This window comes from Centruroides sculpturatus, unplaced genomic scaffold, assembly GCF_000671375.1.
Source record: "Centruroides sculpturatus isolate CEXI.00-Female unplaced genomic scaffold, Cexi_2.0 scaffold682, whole genome shotgun sequence".
In the NCBI taxonomy this organism is placed as follows: domain Eukaryota; kingdom Metazoa; phylum Arthropoda; class Arachnida; order Scorpiones; family Buthidae; genus Centruroides; species Centruroides sculpturatus.
This window is the reverse complement of record NW_019384880.1, coordinates 98,769-116,906: the sequence shown is the minus strand read 5'-3', so window position 1 is coordinate 116,906 and position 18,138 is coordinate 98,769. Positions and strand designations below refer to the sequence as shown.

Sequence of the window (18,138 nt, the reverse complement as noted above, 5' to 3'; positions counted from 1 at the left end):
TATTTGCAATAAATTTAAAATTTGAAATATTTAAAGTATCTTGACAGTAAAAGAGTTAAAAAACCTATTGTTCCTTACTTATTTTGTTCTTTATGCATAAATACACCTTACATATTTCAAAAAATTATTCTGAAAAATCTCTCTCCTTAAATATTTAAGTTATACAGAATTCAAAGAATCTACAGTAAAAAAATAAAGTCCCAGTCATCCTATCCAAACATTTGTCAAGCATTTGCATTCAAGAAATCTTCCATAGTCCAATGAATATGAAATTATTGTAGTCAAACTTCACAAATTCCCATTTAAAGTGTTCCTGATATCTGTTCTAATTCAAAAATATCAACTAAATTATTACTTCTCAAAAATTACAATGTTTTCTAGTTGAGGTAAGAATTACATAATACAAAGTTTTTTTTTCTAATATTTCTTTTACATATTAAAACTAGAGTGAAAAGTTAAAACATTTTTTATATATAATAAAAGGTTACATTTTCTTTTAATTACTTATTGTTTCTGGCAAATGCCTTTAATCTTTGGATTTATTTTTATATTTTGCTGAAATACATAAAAATTAACTAACTGAAAAAGAAAGACTTCTATTTTAATAATGATGATGTACTGTACACATTATCTTTTACCATTAATGGCAAATGTTAAAAATTTCTAATAAGCAGTATGATTTTATAATAATAATAATAATAAACAATTTAACATTTAACTAAATTAATTTACACTAATTAAAAAACTCGTACTTAGATGAAATTATTGCTACTATTTGTAATGACTTTTTGATGACAAAAATATAAATGCAATACAAATCAAGAANACTCCACCGTACAAGCTCCTAAAATATCACATAGTGAGGGACTAAAGGCTGTCGAAACTGCCCTTCAGTATTTTGAACAACAAGGTGCGTCGGTAATGGACTTACTTTTCCTTCGTCGTCTTCATGATGAAGCAGCAAAATGCAGAATGCATTGCGGAAGACAACAGGATGTTACGCATTTCTTTTAAAAGGAAGGAATCAGTTTTTGCAAAGTCGACTAGTTAATTTTCATTATAGACAGCTGTATGCCTCAAAGTATTTTTCTGAGGTCTGTCTTATCAGGTAAATTACTGTACACTGTGTATTCATTAATGTTCATTTTCATATAGTAAAGGCTCTATGCCTTCATAAAGTATGTACTTTTCCTTTGTTTAAGGGTATTTAGGCAGTTTATTCTTAGTTGTATCTCAAGCAAACAATACATACAAGTACAGTACAGTATTTTCTGAGGAAACACTCATACTTATTCTATTTTAACCCCATTCCCAATAACCCAACATTTTCACAAACTCTGCCACCCTTCAGTCCACATTAGGCTGAGTTTTCGGGACTCTACTGTATCATTCAAGTCTAATATATAAAATTTTCACTTAAACGAAAATTGAAGATGAAAAGTTTTTTCAATTAACACACAAATAGAAACATTGTCTTCATGAATATTTTTCCTTTTTTTATTCTAAAAATTTTTACTTTATTTGTTACTATTTCATTTCATGATCTATCATATTTATTGTGCTATATTAAGGCTAATTTAATAATTAGATAAAAAGCAATTTGGCTAGAGATAGATGGTTAGTCTGTCACTGCACGATAAATTTAATAATTAGAAAATAAATTAAAAATTAATTTAAAATTTAGAATATCCTAGAAGAAAAGATTGGCCCAGAGCAGGGCTTGAACCAAAACACCTGCTGACTGTGCATCTATGTTGCCAGTTACACAATCTATAATTTTTAATTATTAAATTTATCACGAAATGGTGGCATAACTATGTGAATAATCTATTGATTCATAATATAATAAACATTAATACATTGACTCTTACTTTCATTATAAAATTAATTTCACCATATTCTTTATTTTAATGCTTATTTGTTATTGTAAAATCAGTAGAACCTCACTAATCTGAACTTGAACTTGGTCTGATTAGCAAGTATTTCAGATTACTGGAAATTCTTTTTCTCAATCTATTTTTTTGTATATATTAATATAGGGTTCTCAATTTACTGAAGTTGAAATTATCTATTGTATTACATCATATTATATTTTTGAGAATTGACAAATTTGGCTCATACACTTAAGTTTTAAAATACGAGTATTTTATACATGAAGGAAAAGACAAGAAACTAGCCTTAATTTTATATTCCAAAAACATTTTAAATTCATTTTGAGGATGAAGGCACATGTACAGTATTTTGAACAGCAGAAGATAACTGCAACAACACATTTTGTTCAGAGAGAGTTTATTTTTTCTGTTCAAATTAGCAAGATCTTACTGTACAAAAAAAATTGTAAAATTTAAGAATACATAATGTTATTTTGTACATTGTATTTGGTTTGTAAGTAACAAACTTTAAATACACTCAAATTTATATGCGCATGAACTGGCAGTATTATTATGATTTATTATTAATTTTTTAATTTAATATCTTCAATTTATTTAATTTTGAATATATTCTTATAAAAATTATTGATCAGTTTTGATATTGCTAAAAACACACTACATTTTCAAAATGAAGAAAACATTTTTAGATAAATTATTCAGATTCAAAAATTACATGTACTATTTTGCTTCTTTAATCAGGGTGTATCTTCACCTTCCTTACTGCCTTCCTCAAACAGTTTTCGTAGCTTTTTCTACNAATTTGGCTCATACACTTAAGTTTTAAAATACGAGTATTTTATACATGAAGGAAAAGACAAGAAACTAGCCTTAATTTTATATTCCAAAAACATTTTAAATTCATTTTGAGGATGAAGGCACATGTACAGTATTTTGAACAGCAGAAGATAACTGCAACAACACATTTTGTTCAGAGAGAGTTTATTTTTTCTGTTCAAATTAGCAAGATCTTACTGTACAAAAAAAATTGTAAAATTTAAGAATACATAATGTTATTTTGTACATTGTATTTGGTTTGTAAGTAACAAACTTTAAATACACTCAAATTTATATGCGCATGAACTGGCAGTATTATTATGATTTATTATTAATTTTTTAATTTAATATCTTCAATTTATTTAATTTTGAATATATTCTTATAAAAATTATTGATCAGTTTTGATATTGCTAAAAACACACTACATTTTCAAAATGAAGAAAACATTTTTAGATAAATTATTCAGATTCAAAAATTACATGTACTATTTTGCTTCTTTAATCAGGGTGTATCTTCACCTTCCTTACTGCCTTCCTCAAACAGTTTTCGTAGCTTTTTCTACCTGAAAACTTTTTTAAATTAATGCCCTAATTAACAAATTAATATGCTTGGAAAGCAAACTATATAATATTTTGCTTATTTAACAGTTTCACAAAATGATTTGCTATTTTTATTTATTGTTGATAAATGATTGTATACTTAGAATCATATCATAAGATTATATTAAAAACATTTTCTTTCAAGCAGATCTTGTTTGAAGTGCAACATTTTTTATTAAAACAGTACACGATAATTTCTTAAAATATTCCAACAAGTAAAAATCATTGTAATTATTATAATAAAGTCATATTTTAAAATAACTAGTTAAATTTATGCTACTGAAATTTTAGATTGTTTATAAATTATAAAACAGTCTCAAGAAAGATATTTAACATTCATATGATTCTGTAGATTATTATTATTCTTTTTGACTAGAAATGTATAATTTCAAGAATTAGCCTATAAATTTACCAATTAACAGAATTGATGTGTACACACACATGTCTTAATTTTATACTTTACATTTTCATTTTATGAATGAACATATAATTTAACTTCAAATTTTAAGCTTTATCTTTTGAAGAAAATATTTGTTTCTTTTGAAAAATTTTGCAAATCAATTTAAATTCATTAAAAACAATCTTTTCAGAGTATCTTATTTCTTGAATAAAATCCAAATAACAATTTTTTGGGAAGATAATTTCATTAGAAATATTCTGGTAACAAAAGCTCACAACAATTAAATACAATAGTGTCCCGAAAACTCGGCACTCGATAACCCGGTAGTCCGGATAACTTGGCACAAGCTGTTATCCTCCCTTCTTTCTGCAAATGATGACGGTCAAGGTCTTATCCAGAACTTAAAGAAAATTAACCTAATGGATGTTGTTGGCTGGGTGGTGGACACCTGGAATGAGTTAGAGTCATTAACACTAGTTCGTTCATGACGAAAACTCCTTGATCACAAGGGAAATGAGTTCATTGAACATGATGATGCAGAAAATGTAAACTTACTCAACCTCCTGAAAAGAGTTCCTGGATGTGCAGAAGCCAGTGAAAATGATGTCGAACAGTGGTTCCAGAACGATAACAAGCAAGACATTATGTCCAATGCAGAAATTATTGCTGTTGTCACAGTTAAATGAAAAAATGCCAGAAAATGATGAAGACGTCGATGTTGAGAACTCTACCGTACAAGCTCCTAAAATATCACATAGTGAGGGACTAAAGGCTGTCGAAACTGCCCTTCAGTATTTTGAACAACAAGGTGCGTCGGTAATGGACTTACTTTTCCTTCGTCGTCTTCATGATGAAGCAGCAAAATGCAGAATGCATTGCGGAAGACAACAGGATGTTACGCATTTCTTTTAAAAGGAAGGAATCAGTTTTTGCAAAGTCGACTAGTTAATTTTCATTATAGACAGCTGTATGCCTCAAAGTATTTTTCTGAGGTCTGTCTTATCAGGTAAATTACTGTACACTGTGTATTCATTAATGTTCATTTTCATATAGTAAAGGCTCTATGCCTTCATAAAGTATGTACTTTTCCTTTGTTTAAGGGTATTTAGGCAGTTTATTCTTAGTTGTATCTCAAGCAAACAATACATACAAGTACAGTACAGTATTTTCTGAGGAAACACTCATACTTATTCTATTTTAACCCCATTCCCAATAACCCAACATTTTCACAAACTCTGCCACCCTTCAGTCCACATTAGGCTGAGTTTTCGGGACTCTACTGTATCATTCAAGTCTAATATATAAAATTTTCACTTAAACGAAAATTGAAGATGAAAAGTTTTTTCAATTAACACACAAATAGAAACATTGTCTTCATGAATATTTTTCCTTTTTTTATTCTAAAAATTTTTACTTTATTTGTTACTATTTCATTTCATGATCTATCATATTTATTGTGCTATATTAAGGCTAATTTAATAATTAGATAAAAAGCAATTTGGCTAGAGATAGATGGTTAGTCTGTCACTGCACGATAAATTTAATAATTAGAAAATAAATTAAAAATTAATTTAAAATTTAGAATATCCTAGAAGAAAAGATTGGCCCAGAGCAGGGCTTGAACCAAAACACCTGCTGACTGTGCATCTATGTTGCCAGTTACACAATCTATAATTTTTAATTATTAAATTTATCACGAAATGGTGGCATAACCATCTACCTCTAGCCAAATAGCTTTATATCTAATTGTTAAATTAGCCGTGAACATCCTGATAAATAATCCAGTGGATCATTTGGCAAATATTGATTGAACTGGGCTATTGTATACGTAAGAAATACATTTAATTTTAGAAAATAATTTTTATAAACATTAATAAAATTTTAATAAGATATTCCTAACTAACTAAATAAATTTATTTAAGTATGTATGTAATACATGTGCATGTGTACACACAAACTTCAATATCGATAATGAAATAAAGCTTTATCATTATAATGTATTGATTTTTTTCTGAATATAAAACTGATTTTAAAATAAATAAATATTTACCTGGTAAGAAAGGAAATCCAATAAAAGGTTTAGAATTACAATAAAGAAATAACTTTGTAAATTATTATTAAAAAACAATTTAATCCTTTATTTTCAATTAGATTTTCTATTAACCACTCAGATATAACATCCAACTAATCAATAAAAAAAATTCAGCAATTTTAAGAATTTGAAACCAGCATATTTAAAGATTTTTTCTCATTTTAACAGCTGTACATTTTAAACAAAATACATCCGACTTTTTCTCCACAGAATCATAATCATTTAATACAGCAAAATTTTAAGAAATATCTCACTTGAGATCATTTTATTTGAAATAAAATCAGTAATTCCAATTATTCTTTATAATTTTATATAATAAAATTAAAATTACTTAAAATTAATTCTAAAATACCAGTCTTATTCAATATATTATACTTTATTAACTCAAACACAGAACAGTAAATAGTAAGAAAGAAATTCAATTTGAAAATAATTCTAATATCTGTAAATAAAAAAAAATATATATATTTGTCAACAACTAAAAAGTTTTCAATATTAAATTGTATTGCTTTCAAGAAAATGAACATTGTCCTAGAAATAAAAGACATTAAATCATTTCATTATTACTTAAAAGATGAGAATGCCGTTGTTTATCCTGAAAAGAGAAGATTAATTCCATATAGAATTTACGAGTTAAAATGCTAATATTTGAAGTTAAAAATCAATTTAACGATTTATCGTGAAAATTTTTAAGATATTCAATTTTTTTTATACGGCTACACGATAAATATCTGCGGAATTTCTTATTACTTATACCTGTACGTCTTTTTGAATAATTTAAGATTTTGATGGCGATTGTGATTTGGAAGTATCATAAATAGGCTTAGCAAATAAGAGAAAAATTTGTTTTCTTATTCGAAAGAATTCTAAATATTGACCTTACCTTCTGGATCCTTCTTTATAGTCAAATGACGAATCAAATCGTGACGTTTGATTGATTTAAGATGATTTATAAGCGAAATGCAATTAGTTTCGTCCAACATTGCACTTTTCACCATAGCTAGTACGAAATCTTGACCGTTATGGATTTTGCAATTACGAAGATTTTTCGTGGAGTCCCGAGACTTAGACAGAAGTCGATTAACTTCGTCTTTACTCAGATAATTACCAATTTTTCGAACGGTGTTTTCCAATTCTCCGATTTTCATTCTAGTACTTTCGACATCGGCCATTTTGTCAGAATGCTAAACGTAGCGAGCAGTCCCGCAGTGAATGACGAAAAGAAATCTCATTGGTTGTCAAATTTTAATGCTTAAGCGCTCTAAAGTTTTAAAATTACTTTTTAAAAAGTTCTCAAAGAGTTGTAAACTTATAAAATAACATTCTGAAAGCATTCGGAAGTACGCGTATATTTTTTAAATACAATTTAACTAATTTTCCGCTTAAAAATAGCGTTTTATTTCACGTTAATTCGTTTTACATATATTGAAGTTAAACTGATATTTAAAAAAGATTAAAGGCCATTTCGCTACGATTAATTTTTTAATATTACTTATATATGCGAAATGGACGAATTAATTGAGATACCAGCCAGCGCGATTTTGTCAGCTGATTGATGATGCTAACATTTCCGTTTATTTCCGGAACTAGAACAGATTATTCAAGATGGCGGACAGAGCGTCTTCTACTGATCACAGAACAGGTATGGGTAACGTGTTTTTTTACGTTTTCTCCTAATCGCCCATGTGTTTATCATAATATATGCAGTAACTGTTGATCTGTCGGAACAACGCTTTCTTATTTGGTATGTTAGCGACGGACGATGACAACGATACCCTGTGTCCAGTGATCGTTTGACTGGTCAGTTCGATCGTGTGCGGTGCTGCTGTTGAGCGTCGGTGCCCATAGCGACGGGTCCGGTCGCGCCGCAATCGCTTATGGGAAAACGTGCACTTTTTATGGTAAAAAAACACTCGCGTAAATTGACGTCACAATACTTTTTAAAGTATTTTTTTACGACGATTTATCTATTTTCGCATAAACTTGCAAATTTATATTTATTAATCTTCCACTAAAAGATTTTTCTATCGTCGCAAAATTGAATTTATAATTCTGTTATTAACGTTTAGTCAATTTGACATATTATATTTTTCGAAATCGAAATTTAACTTTTGTTTTTATATTATAATTAAGACATTTTTTTAAAAGCTCTGTTTTTATAAATTAATTATTTTTTTAATAAGAAATTATTTATAATAATGAAATGAATGGAAAAAAAATAATCAGTTTTATTTAATCAATTTCGCCCTCGTTTTTTTTTAAATTGGGGATTTAAATATTTATTTGTTTGTTGCATAAATTGTGTGTAAAATGATTCATCATAATTTTTTTTCTTTTTTTTTCACTTCCAAGAGGACAATTTTTAATCTCAACCTAAACCATAAATCTGAGGCACCTTATAGGGTTTCAAATGGTTTCTGTATCTTGATTCATACACTAAGTGTTTCCAGTAACTTACATGATGCTAGAAAAATTAATGATTAGTAAACAACTTTTTTTGAGTTAAATTCTTAACTAATTAAAAGTTAAATATTATTAATTGAATCTATATATATATTCTACACGTAATTTTTCTTCATTTAAAATATGAAAATTTTATAATTAGTTTTAAAAATTAAAAAAAAAATATTTAAATTGTTTAAAAAAGAGTAATAATATAATAAAGTTGCACATTTAATATTTTTTTTTTTGCATTTTATAATATTTAGATATAAATATATTTAAATTTTTTTAATTAAAAAAATTTATCAGGGAAGAAATTGGAAATATTTAAATTCTTTTAAACTATTTATTCAGCTGAGTGGAAGTATTTTTACAGGATTTACTTTTCTGAAATTGATTAACATTTTTTAAATAGTTTATATTTCTAAAATTTAAATGTTTTTATAGAAATGACTCAATTTGAATGTCATATACTATATTTAGATGTATCCATAATTTCAAAAATTTTATTTTCAACATATTTGACAAATCTAATACTGAAATTGCTGAATAATGATTGATCAGATTATTATTATTTTAGTAATTAATTTTATGAATATGAAATAACTTATTATATTTTCTAAATGGCTTTAAATCTTATGTCATTATGCAAAGAAATAAAAAATATGAAAATTAATTTTTATCTTTTAATTTATATATGAAATGTTAAGTAAATAAAAAATTCTTTTTCAAATGTATCTCACACACTATTTTTAATAATGATGTAATTAAAATGTTTTTGTTAATTCTATTTTAGGATTTAAAATTATTTTCTAAGATTTGTTCACTTAATTTAATATAATTAGGACTTTTAGATTGATGTATTATATTTTTTCCCTCTGATATAAAAAAATATTGAAATAGATATAAGTAAAAGATCTTTATTTGAATTCAACTTTTTATTGTCGGGTGTAGTACTTCATCCAATAGTTCTAGGAGGAAGTGACATAGTTACTGCATATCCCATCTAACTTCATCCTCTGGATACACAAAATACCATTGGGAAAGAGGCTGGAAGGACCTCACTTTAGGGGTCCCAACCTAATTGGGTTCAGATCCATTTTTTTCTTGCCTGAAGCTCATTGCTATACTGGTTGAGCTACTATCACTATGACTGCTTTCTTGTTTATAATCAGAATTAATCAATTAAATTTAATGTTTAAAAAAAAATATTGAAATAATTAATTTACTTAAAGTTTTTTTTATTTTAATTACAAAATATTTGTTATAAGAATATCTGTATATAAAGTCATACAAATTAAATACAAAATAGATAATTTTTAAAATATTTCAGTATTTTGCTTTTATTATATATGCATATTTTATATATATATATTTTTTTATTTTATGCATGATATTATATATTTAAACTAATGATTTATTTACAACTTTATATCTGTATATTAAAAATCATATATAATTAAAGTATTTTTTAAAGGTGCTTCTACACNTATAATTAGGACTTTTAGATTGATGTATTATATTTTTCCCTCTGATATAAAAAAATATTGAAATAGATATAAGTAAAAGATCTTTATTTGAATTCAACTTTTTATTGTCGGGTGTAGTACTTCATCCAATAGTTCTAGGAGGAAGTGACATAGTTACTGCATATCCCATCTAACTTCATCCTCTGGATACACAAAATACCATTGGGAAAGAGGCTGGAAGGACCTCACTTTAGGGGTCCCAACCTAATTGGGTTCAGATCCATTTTTTTCTTGCCTGAAGCTCATTGCTATACTGGTTGAGCTACTATCACTATGACTGCTTTCTTGTTTATAATCAGAATTAATCAATTAAATTTAATGTTTAAAAAAAAATATTGAAATAATTATTTTACTTAAAGTTTTTTTTATTTTAATTACAAAATATTTGTTATAAGAATATCTGTAAAGTCTATATCTATAAAGTCATACAAATTAAATACAAAATAGATAATTTTTAAAATATTTCAGTATTTTGCTTTTATTATATATGCATATTTTATATATATATATTTTTTTATTTTATGCATGATATTATATATTTAAACTAATGATTTATTTACAACTTTATATCTGTATATTAAAAATCATATATAATTAAAGTATTTTTTAAAGGTGCTTCTACACTATATATAACAATTTTTAGTTAAAACAAAATCATTTAATTGTTGAATAATTTAAAATTTTATATAATATTAATTTACTGAAATAAAGAGTCATTCATTTCAATCAAGATTCATTCAAACTTATAAACTTTATGAAAAATAATTACAGATAAAAGTGCATATTTACTATATAAATTCATCCAAATTATAAATTAAACAAAATTAATAAAATTAATTAATTATTAATTTAATGTAATAATTTTGTAACCAATACTATTATTAGAAAATAGGAAAAACTTTACTACAAATTTCTAACTTAAATAAACTTTCAACATTTATTTGATCAGATTTATTTAAAGATCCATTTGGTTAACATTCTTTCCATGTATGTAACACTTAAAGTTACTATTAAAATATAACAACATTTTATCAATAACAAATCTTTCATTTGCTTAATTGACTGTCTTATGTATTATGTAAAATTATTATAATTGTCATATCTATTAATTTATATTCATAATTTATTGTGAATATATTATATAATTATCCTGAAAACAATTATTTTTAATCTTAAGTCAGGTAAAAATAAGATGATTTATACTTCTTGAATATAGCAATACTGGCATTTTTACTTGGAATAATGTGGATTATTCAATTCTTATCTATGACAGATTTTTCTTTTCCTTATTTGGTTTTTTTTCTTTTCTCAGATAGTAGTTTATATTTTGCTATATTTTTTATTGTTATTTATATTGTTTAAATTCTTTTATTAAAAACTTTGTAGAATTTAGCAAAAGCAAAAATGCTGTTTGGAATAATATATACCTTTAAAATTCAGAAAACACCATTATTTACATCTTGATTACTTTTGCTAACTGAAAAAATTAACTCTCTAGAAAGTTTTAATAGTAAATATAGAAATTAGCTGTTTTTTTCCCATAGTATTTTTGAGTGCAATTTTTTATCAGTTCAAAAACATTATTATTGAGCTTACAATAAATATAAAAAAGAATGCAATTTTATTTTGTAATAGAAGATATAATTACACAGAAATTTCTTACTCATAAAACTGCAAATTGAAAATGAATTAATTGATAGTTTCTATCCATAGTTTGTTATTTATGAATCTATATTTTAAATTTAAGTAAGGTTTGAATGATGTATTAAGTACTGTTTTTCTATTCTTTTGATAATTATTTTATATTTATTAAATTTAAATCTATTTTTTAAATGTCAAAAATTAAATGTCAACTTCTAAATTTATGAGAAGTGTCAATATTACTTTCACAAAATGTTGGTGATAAAATAAATATTCCCATATAAATATTTCCACATACATTGCATGTAAATATTTATTTTCATGGAATGCATGGAAAAATTTGAAAATTTACTTGAATATAATTCACTAAAGTTTTTATTAGTCATATTAATGACAGCAATTTATATAATAGCACTTTATATATTTTATATATAACTTATTTTAAATTATTTAAGTTTTATATTATAGGATTTGATTATTATTTTTTAATAAATCAGTTTTAAATTAAAAAGTATTTGGTAATAATTATTTTAAATAATTTTTACTTTAATTCATTCTATGTGAATTTAAATATTTTAATGATTATTTCATAATTCTCAGTAATTATTAATTGTTCTTATTTATAATGATCATTTTCAGTTAACATATTTATTCATACATTTAGAAAATTGCTATGTAATTGATATTTGTATTTTTATCAAAATTTAGCAAATGTAACAATACTTAAATGAAGAATTCAATTCATTAAATGGATTTGTATAAGTATGGGAGGTAGGCAACTATAGATTTATTGTTACTTTTTTAATTTATATTTCAAATTATATAAATAGGCAACTTTTTTTTTTTTTTTTTAAGTAATTAATATATTTAAACGAAAACAGGAATTACATGTATTATTTGACAGTTATCTTAATTAATAGCATATAAATAATACAACATGCAATTTTTGTTTTCTTATAATAAATTATAAAGGTTTTCAAAAATTGAATATTCTAACTAATAATAATAATAATAATTTAAATTCTTTATCTGGAAGATTTGAATATAAAAACTTAAAACAATTTAATATTTTAAACAAAATTATTTATAAGAAAGTTTATTTCTTTTCTCCCAGAACTGAATTTTACAGATCTGTGATAACTGTATTATTAATTATTAAAAAAGTGGATCAAGTAGAGAGTTGTATTGTAAATCACTAAAAAAATAGATCAAGTTATATATCAGTTTGTAGTCTGTTTTTATGCATATATATTTTTGATATTAAAAAAAAGTTGATTTTACATATTATTAAATTTATATAAATTGCAAGTCACAAAATTTTTTAATGATTAATCTGAATAACTGATAATTGAGGAAACCAAAAATTTCATTTAAGAAATGTTTTTGACTCCATTTAAGTCATCTTCAGTTTGAATACTATGTTAAAGAACAGTAATGGAATATAATTTTAAAATGAACTTAACAGAATTACTTTAAATGGGACTTTTAATTTATGTTTAATTTACTTTGAAACATGTGATTTACAGTTAAGAAATATATTTATTATGTTTTTATTTTAAGATTCTGTAAATACAAATTAGTGGAGAGATAATAACTATGTTAATACAATGACTAATGTATTAGGTTAGACCTGTTAACATCTTTTACAAATTTTTGAGAAGTCTCTGCTGTCAAGTACTAGTCACCAAGTTATACATAATGTTGTAGCATCCTTAGTATTAATTACTTTAATGCATCTGAATAAGGAGTATCTGTATATCTGCTCTAGGATACTGATCAGGAAGCATTCTTTGCATTTCTCAATGAGAATTGGTTTGTTCCAGAAGTCTTCTATTTCATAATCTCACATTCATGTGTAAGCAAAGTACTGATAGTGTCTTGACCATAGCTTCTTGATAAAAAGCTATACAATTTTGGCGTGAGTTTTATTTATCTATTTCTGTGTCTTGACCATATATACTGAATGAAGGTTTTCATTTATTCTCTTGGCAATCAATCTTGTATTTGATCTGATGTAAAAATATTTTTGCTGTGTTTGACCAATTTTAAGGCATATTCATGTGATATTAAAAGTTTGCTAGTTTGAGCTTTATTGCAATGAAGAATGTTCATTATTAAAAGAGACATTATTATTAGTTTACATTACCCACATAAGGAGCTGCCTCTTTTTTATTTTTTAGTGATAGTAAGGAAGCAGATATTAAATTTGTGTGATATAGACAAAAATTATTTTCTTTGCATAGATTGCAAAGAAAATAAACTCCAAAATTAGAATAAACAATATAACTACAAAATTTATATTTTATTTATTTATGGCCTAAGTATATAATCATTAGAGAAAATTAATAGTAATGTCTAGTGAATACAAATCAAATAATAATATAAAATGTTAAAGTAAATTTTAGATAAATTAGAATTGTTTTTTATATTATTTTATTTGTTTATTGGCTTTTATATAAGTTAATAAACTACTAAAGAATTTATAAATTATTATTATTTCCTTTAAATTGTTTTGAATGATATAGTTTCAGTGCTTTGTAAAAATACTATTGTACAAAATTATATAGTTATGCATGAGCAGATGACTTTATTATTAAAGTTTTACATACATAAACTGTAATTATTTATTGCATGCATCATTTAGATTATTCATTCAAATTACAATAAATTGTATTGTACTTAGTTGTTCATTATTTATCTTTTGATTTATTAGTAGTAAGATTGTTGAGAAGAATATAATAATATGTTAAACATTATGGTTAAAATAATTTTTAATAAAGTTTTTTTTTTTTTTAAATTACTATTGCATTTCTATTAAAATGATAACCTCAGATAGTAGTTTATATTTTGCTATATTTTTTATTGTTATTTATATTGTTTAAATTCTTTTATTAAAAACTTTGTAGAATTTAGCAAAAGCAAAAATGCTGTTTGGAATAATATATACCTTTAAAATTCAGAAAACACCATTATTTACATCTTGATTACTTTTGCTAANAAATTTATTTATTGCATTTTATACATGGATGTTTATAGAACAGATATATATTAAAAATTTATTAAAACTTATGGAAAACTGATTTGATATACCACTAATTTAGAAATTTCTAAACTAAATGATTGACAAGATAAATTTTCAAATTCTAAAAAAGAAGCATTGCCACTTATTTTTGAATTATATATTTTTGCATTATGTCAACTATAATTCATTAAATTTTCTTTTATTGAAAATTTTAAGGAGGTTCTAAAACTCTTTAATTCATAAATTGTTTTTGTTCTGAAGAAGATGCAATTAGTGAAATCTTAGAATTTCTATTAAAAGCAAATGTGAAAATATTCATTGTTAACAGAAGGTACAAGAAAGACAGATTTTTGTCACTTTAGTTATTTCACATAATCATTGATCATTAAATTATTCTGTTGTGTCATGTAAATATATATCCTTCAGTTTTGTTCCATCATTTCTCTGTTTTTATTTGAATATAGAATAATAAATTGAAATGTCATTTATTTAGGGACACATATTTAAAAAAATTAGAATTTTTTTATTTAATGTCTAGTATATTGAAATTTAATTGCATTTACATATATTGAAATTTATTAAAGAATTAAATTAAATTAGAAAGAATTAAAGAAATGAAATTCTTGAAATAAAAAATTATAACTACAGTATAATATTCTTTGTGAACCTCTTGCTCATCTGAAATAATCTATAGAAATAATCTCCAAAGGGCATTCAGATATTACATAAGTATAACTTCTTTTCTGTTTTACTTCTCTCTTTCCCTATGTAGGGATGTAACCAGAAATTTCTGAGTGTGAATCACCTGTATCACTAATGGCTTGAGTAGACTTAGCATTAGATAGGAATGCTATTGTAAAAATGCAATAGCCCAAGATCACTAACAACAATTTTTGTACAAGAAACTGCCATATCAATATGTCAGTTTTTTATACAATGATTGCATGCCATATAGAAAACAATGATACACATGACAATGCTCAGTTAAAAAAAAAGAAAACACTGTATAAGAACAAGTATTAAATTTTATTCTTTACTACTGGCTGTTCATGTAGCCTAGTATTTGAGTGTAATATGTTTGTTTTTTTGTTTTATTCAGTGGTCAACTGCTTGTGACTTTTGAAATTATATATACATTTAAACTCATACATAGTGGCAATGGGGACTGGCAGAGAGTGAGCAGTGGAAGAGCATTAGTGTTAAAAATGCTGCTCCTTGCTGCCCTGTGTGGCTACATCCTTGCCTATATAAATAATCTTAAGCACTATGTTATCAATTATATTCATATATTCTCTTTCTATATTTATTACAATAAGACAGTAAATTAGATGCAATAATTATTATATCAACTTGTATAATAAGAACATCAATATTTACAATTTTGATAAAGTAAGAAATAGATGTAGAGTTATAAATTATAAATTTTTTATAATTAACATTTTTTAATACAGCTACAATCTGCATTGTTATAGCAGTTTTGAACATAACCAGTGTTTTGTATAAGTTATATGCAAGTATTGACTTGACACTCTTCTCCATATAAGCAAGGGTAAGATTTTCATTTCTTCCCTTCTTTCAAATGCTTATATAATATTTCATTGTCCCTGAAAAAAGTGAACACAAAAAAAAATTTTGTTGTGTTACCTGTTACTGATATTATTTTTAGTAGTTTTAAAAAGATAATCTGTAATTATTTTAAACATAATAATGTTATATAATCAACACAAGTCTGAATTAGGAACTAACTTTTAATTTAATGGCTTATATTTTTGTAGTTAAAAATTTTTAAACCAGAATTATATATTTTACTGGAGTTGTTCTGAAGATAAAAAAAAAAGAGAAATACTTTTTGTAAAGTAGCCAGTTCATGAAAACTGTTTGACTTTTCAAATTGTATTGTGAAAATTTGATTTCTAACAATTTTTTAATTAAACAAAATAATATTACAACATAGTTTCTTTAACAATTAATGAAACTATGCTGTAATATTGCAAATTATTGTTACTCCAAAAGTAAAATTATCATGGAAATTTTCTCAAAGATTGAGTTTAATATTTTATAATTCTGATTTTGGCTTAAGCTATATAATATATATGACTTAATTATAAATGATTTAGTTATCAAGACATTTCTGTCATTTCATTCTCATTTGTTATATATGAGAATGAAAATCACTTGAAATAAAATAAAATTTGAATTCATTTGAAAAAGTTTGCAGAGGAGGAAAAGAATCACATATCAAATTTTTATAATGATATTTGAGAGTATTGCCTATTGATCTGTAATTTATTGATGCTTGTAGCATTTATTTCTGAAGCTCTTAAAAAATATTGGAAAGTGCATAATATGTAATCCTTTTATTTGTGAAATGTAAACTTATTTTACATAAATTCAGAAATCTAGGAAGTCAAGAAGTGGATACTGTTCATCCTGTCCAAATATTTGACAAATTTATGTGATAATGTTGAATTAGATATATAGCAATTCAGATGTCAACATTTTATTTTTTCTGTAAAATAAAAAAGTAATAATTTCATTATTAAGAATGAAACAATTACGAACTGTTTCTTCATCTTTGAATTGTTAAAACAGAATATGTAAAAAAAAATTATTAATTTTTTTATTTGACAATATTGTATATATCATCAATCTGATTATAATAAAAATGTTTTAACTTTGTCATTTAAATCCAATATTTGCTCTATTTTGAAAGTAAATTAATGTTTTATTGTGCCAGTTATTCATGACAACTATTTGAATATTAGAATTTAAAGTTGCAAGATATATTTATGATCTACTCTGGATAAAATCAAAATGAAAAAATTAAGTAATTATAGAACAGAACAATATATTATTATTTATATTATTAGATTCTTTAAATTATACATTTTATAGCAATCTGAAAATTAAATTTTACATTTTTAAGTACACTTGATTATATATTTTATACAGTATATAAGTAAATAGTTTTATATATATACAATATACTAATCTCTTGTTCCAACAAGAGTTAAGTATATCTCATAGTTAACAACAAAAATTTTAAATTAAGTATATATTAACTGTTTTTTTTAATACAAATCCAAATGTTAATTTAAATTATTCAAATTATTTAAAAATTGAGAAAAGGATACTCTGCATTTTAGGTTGAGTAAATTTTAAAAAATACAATGTCAATTAAAGTATTTATTTATATAATCAAGCACAAATGAATTTATTGGAATTGAATAAGTAAATTCACACTTTTTTAGAATGAACTAGATTTTTATATCTATATATCTTGAAGTTCTTTAAAATTTATACAATCAAGAATCAACACTATATTGAAAAGGAGATAGAAAATGATGATCAATCAAGACTTTAATTGATATTCACTTTTTACTGCTACTTACTGGAGTTTACTCTTTTAAAATTACTTCCCACTAAGCATTTTCAGACATTTTGTCCATCATCAGACAGTTTGTTGGGATAGAGTCTAGGGAAAAATAATTTAATTTGTATTTATAACTTCTAAAATTTACTTAATTAATTTGTAAAAGAACATTATAGGAGTATTAATTCTATATTTTTAGACTATAACAACTATTTTCACATGAAAAATAATTAAAATTTTGACAGCTATATTGAGAATTTCAAACTCACATTTATAAGATTATATATGAAAAGATATATTAAATTAATTTGAAGGAAAAAGTGGATCATTTGGC

The 18,138-nt window shown here is 24.3% G+C and overlaps 1 protein-coding gene and 1 long non-coding RNA gene across 3 annotated transcripts in view; both read right to left on the bottom strand.

Annotated features, from left to right (window-relative positions):
• LOC111631013 (death effector domain-containing protein-like) overlaps window positions 1-7,162 on the bottom strand; it is a 65,697-nt gene extending 58,535 nt beyond the window's left edge. The window contains exon 1 of one of the 2 annotated variants that reach the window (XM_023375202.1): window positions 6,681-7,162. In XM_023375202.1, the coding sequence (XP_023230970.1) occupies window positions 6,681-6,969 (289 nt within the window). In that variant the 5' untranslated portion in view covers window positions 6,970-7,162. The remainder of the gene's footprint in view (window positions 1-6,680) is intronic. The other variant, XM_023375200.1, reaches the window with a different exon arrangement.
• A 9,568-nt stretch (window positions 7,163-16,730) lies between these two features.
• The window catches only part of LOC111631014, a 4,046-nt gene continuing 2,638 nt past the window's right edge, over window positions 16,731-18,138 (bottom strand). The window contains exons 2-3 of the long non-coding RNA XR_002757620.1: window positions 17,824-17,906; window positions 16,731-16,940 (exon numbers count right to left, since the gene is read on the bottom strand). This is a non-coding gene — a long non-coding RNA (uncharacterized LOC111631014). The remainder of the gene's footprint in view (window positions 16,941-17,823; window positions 17,907-18,138) is intronic.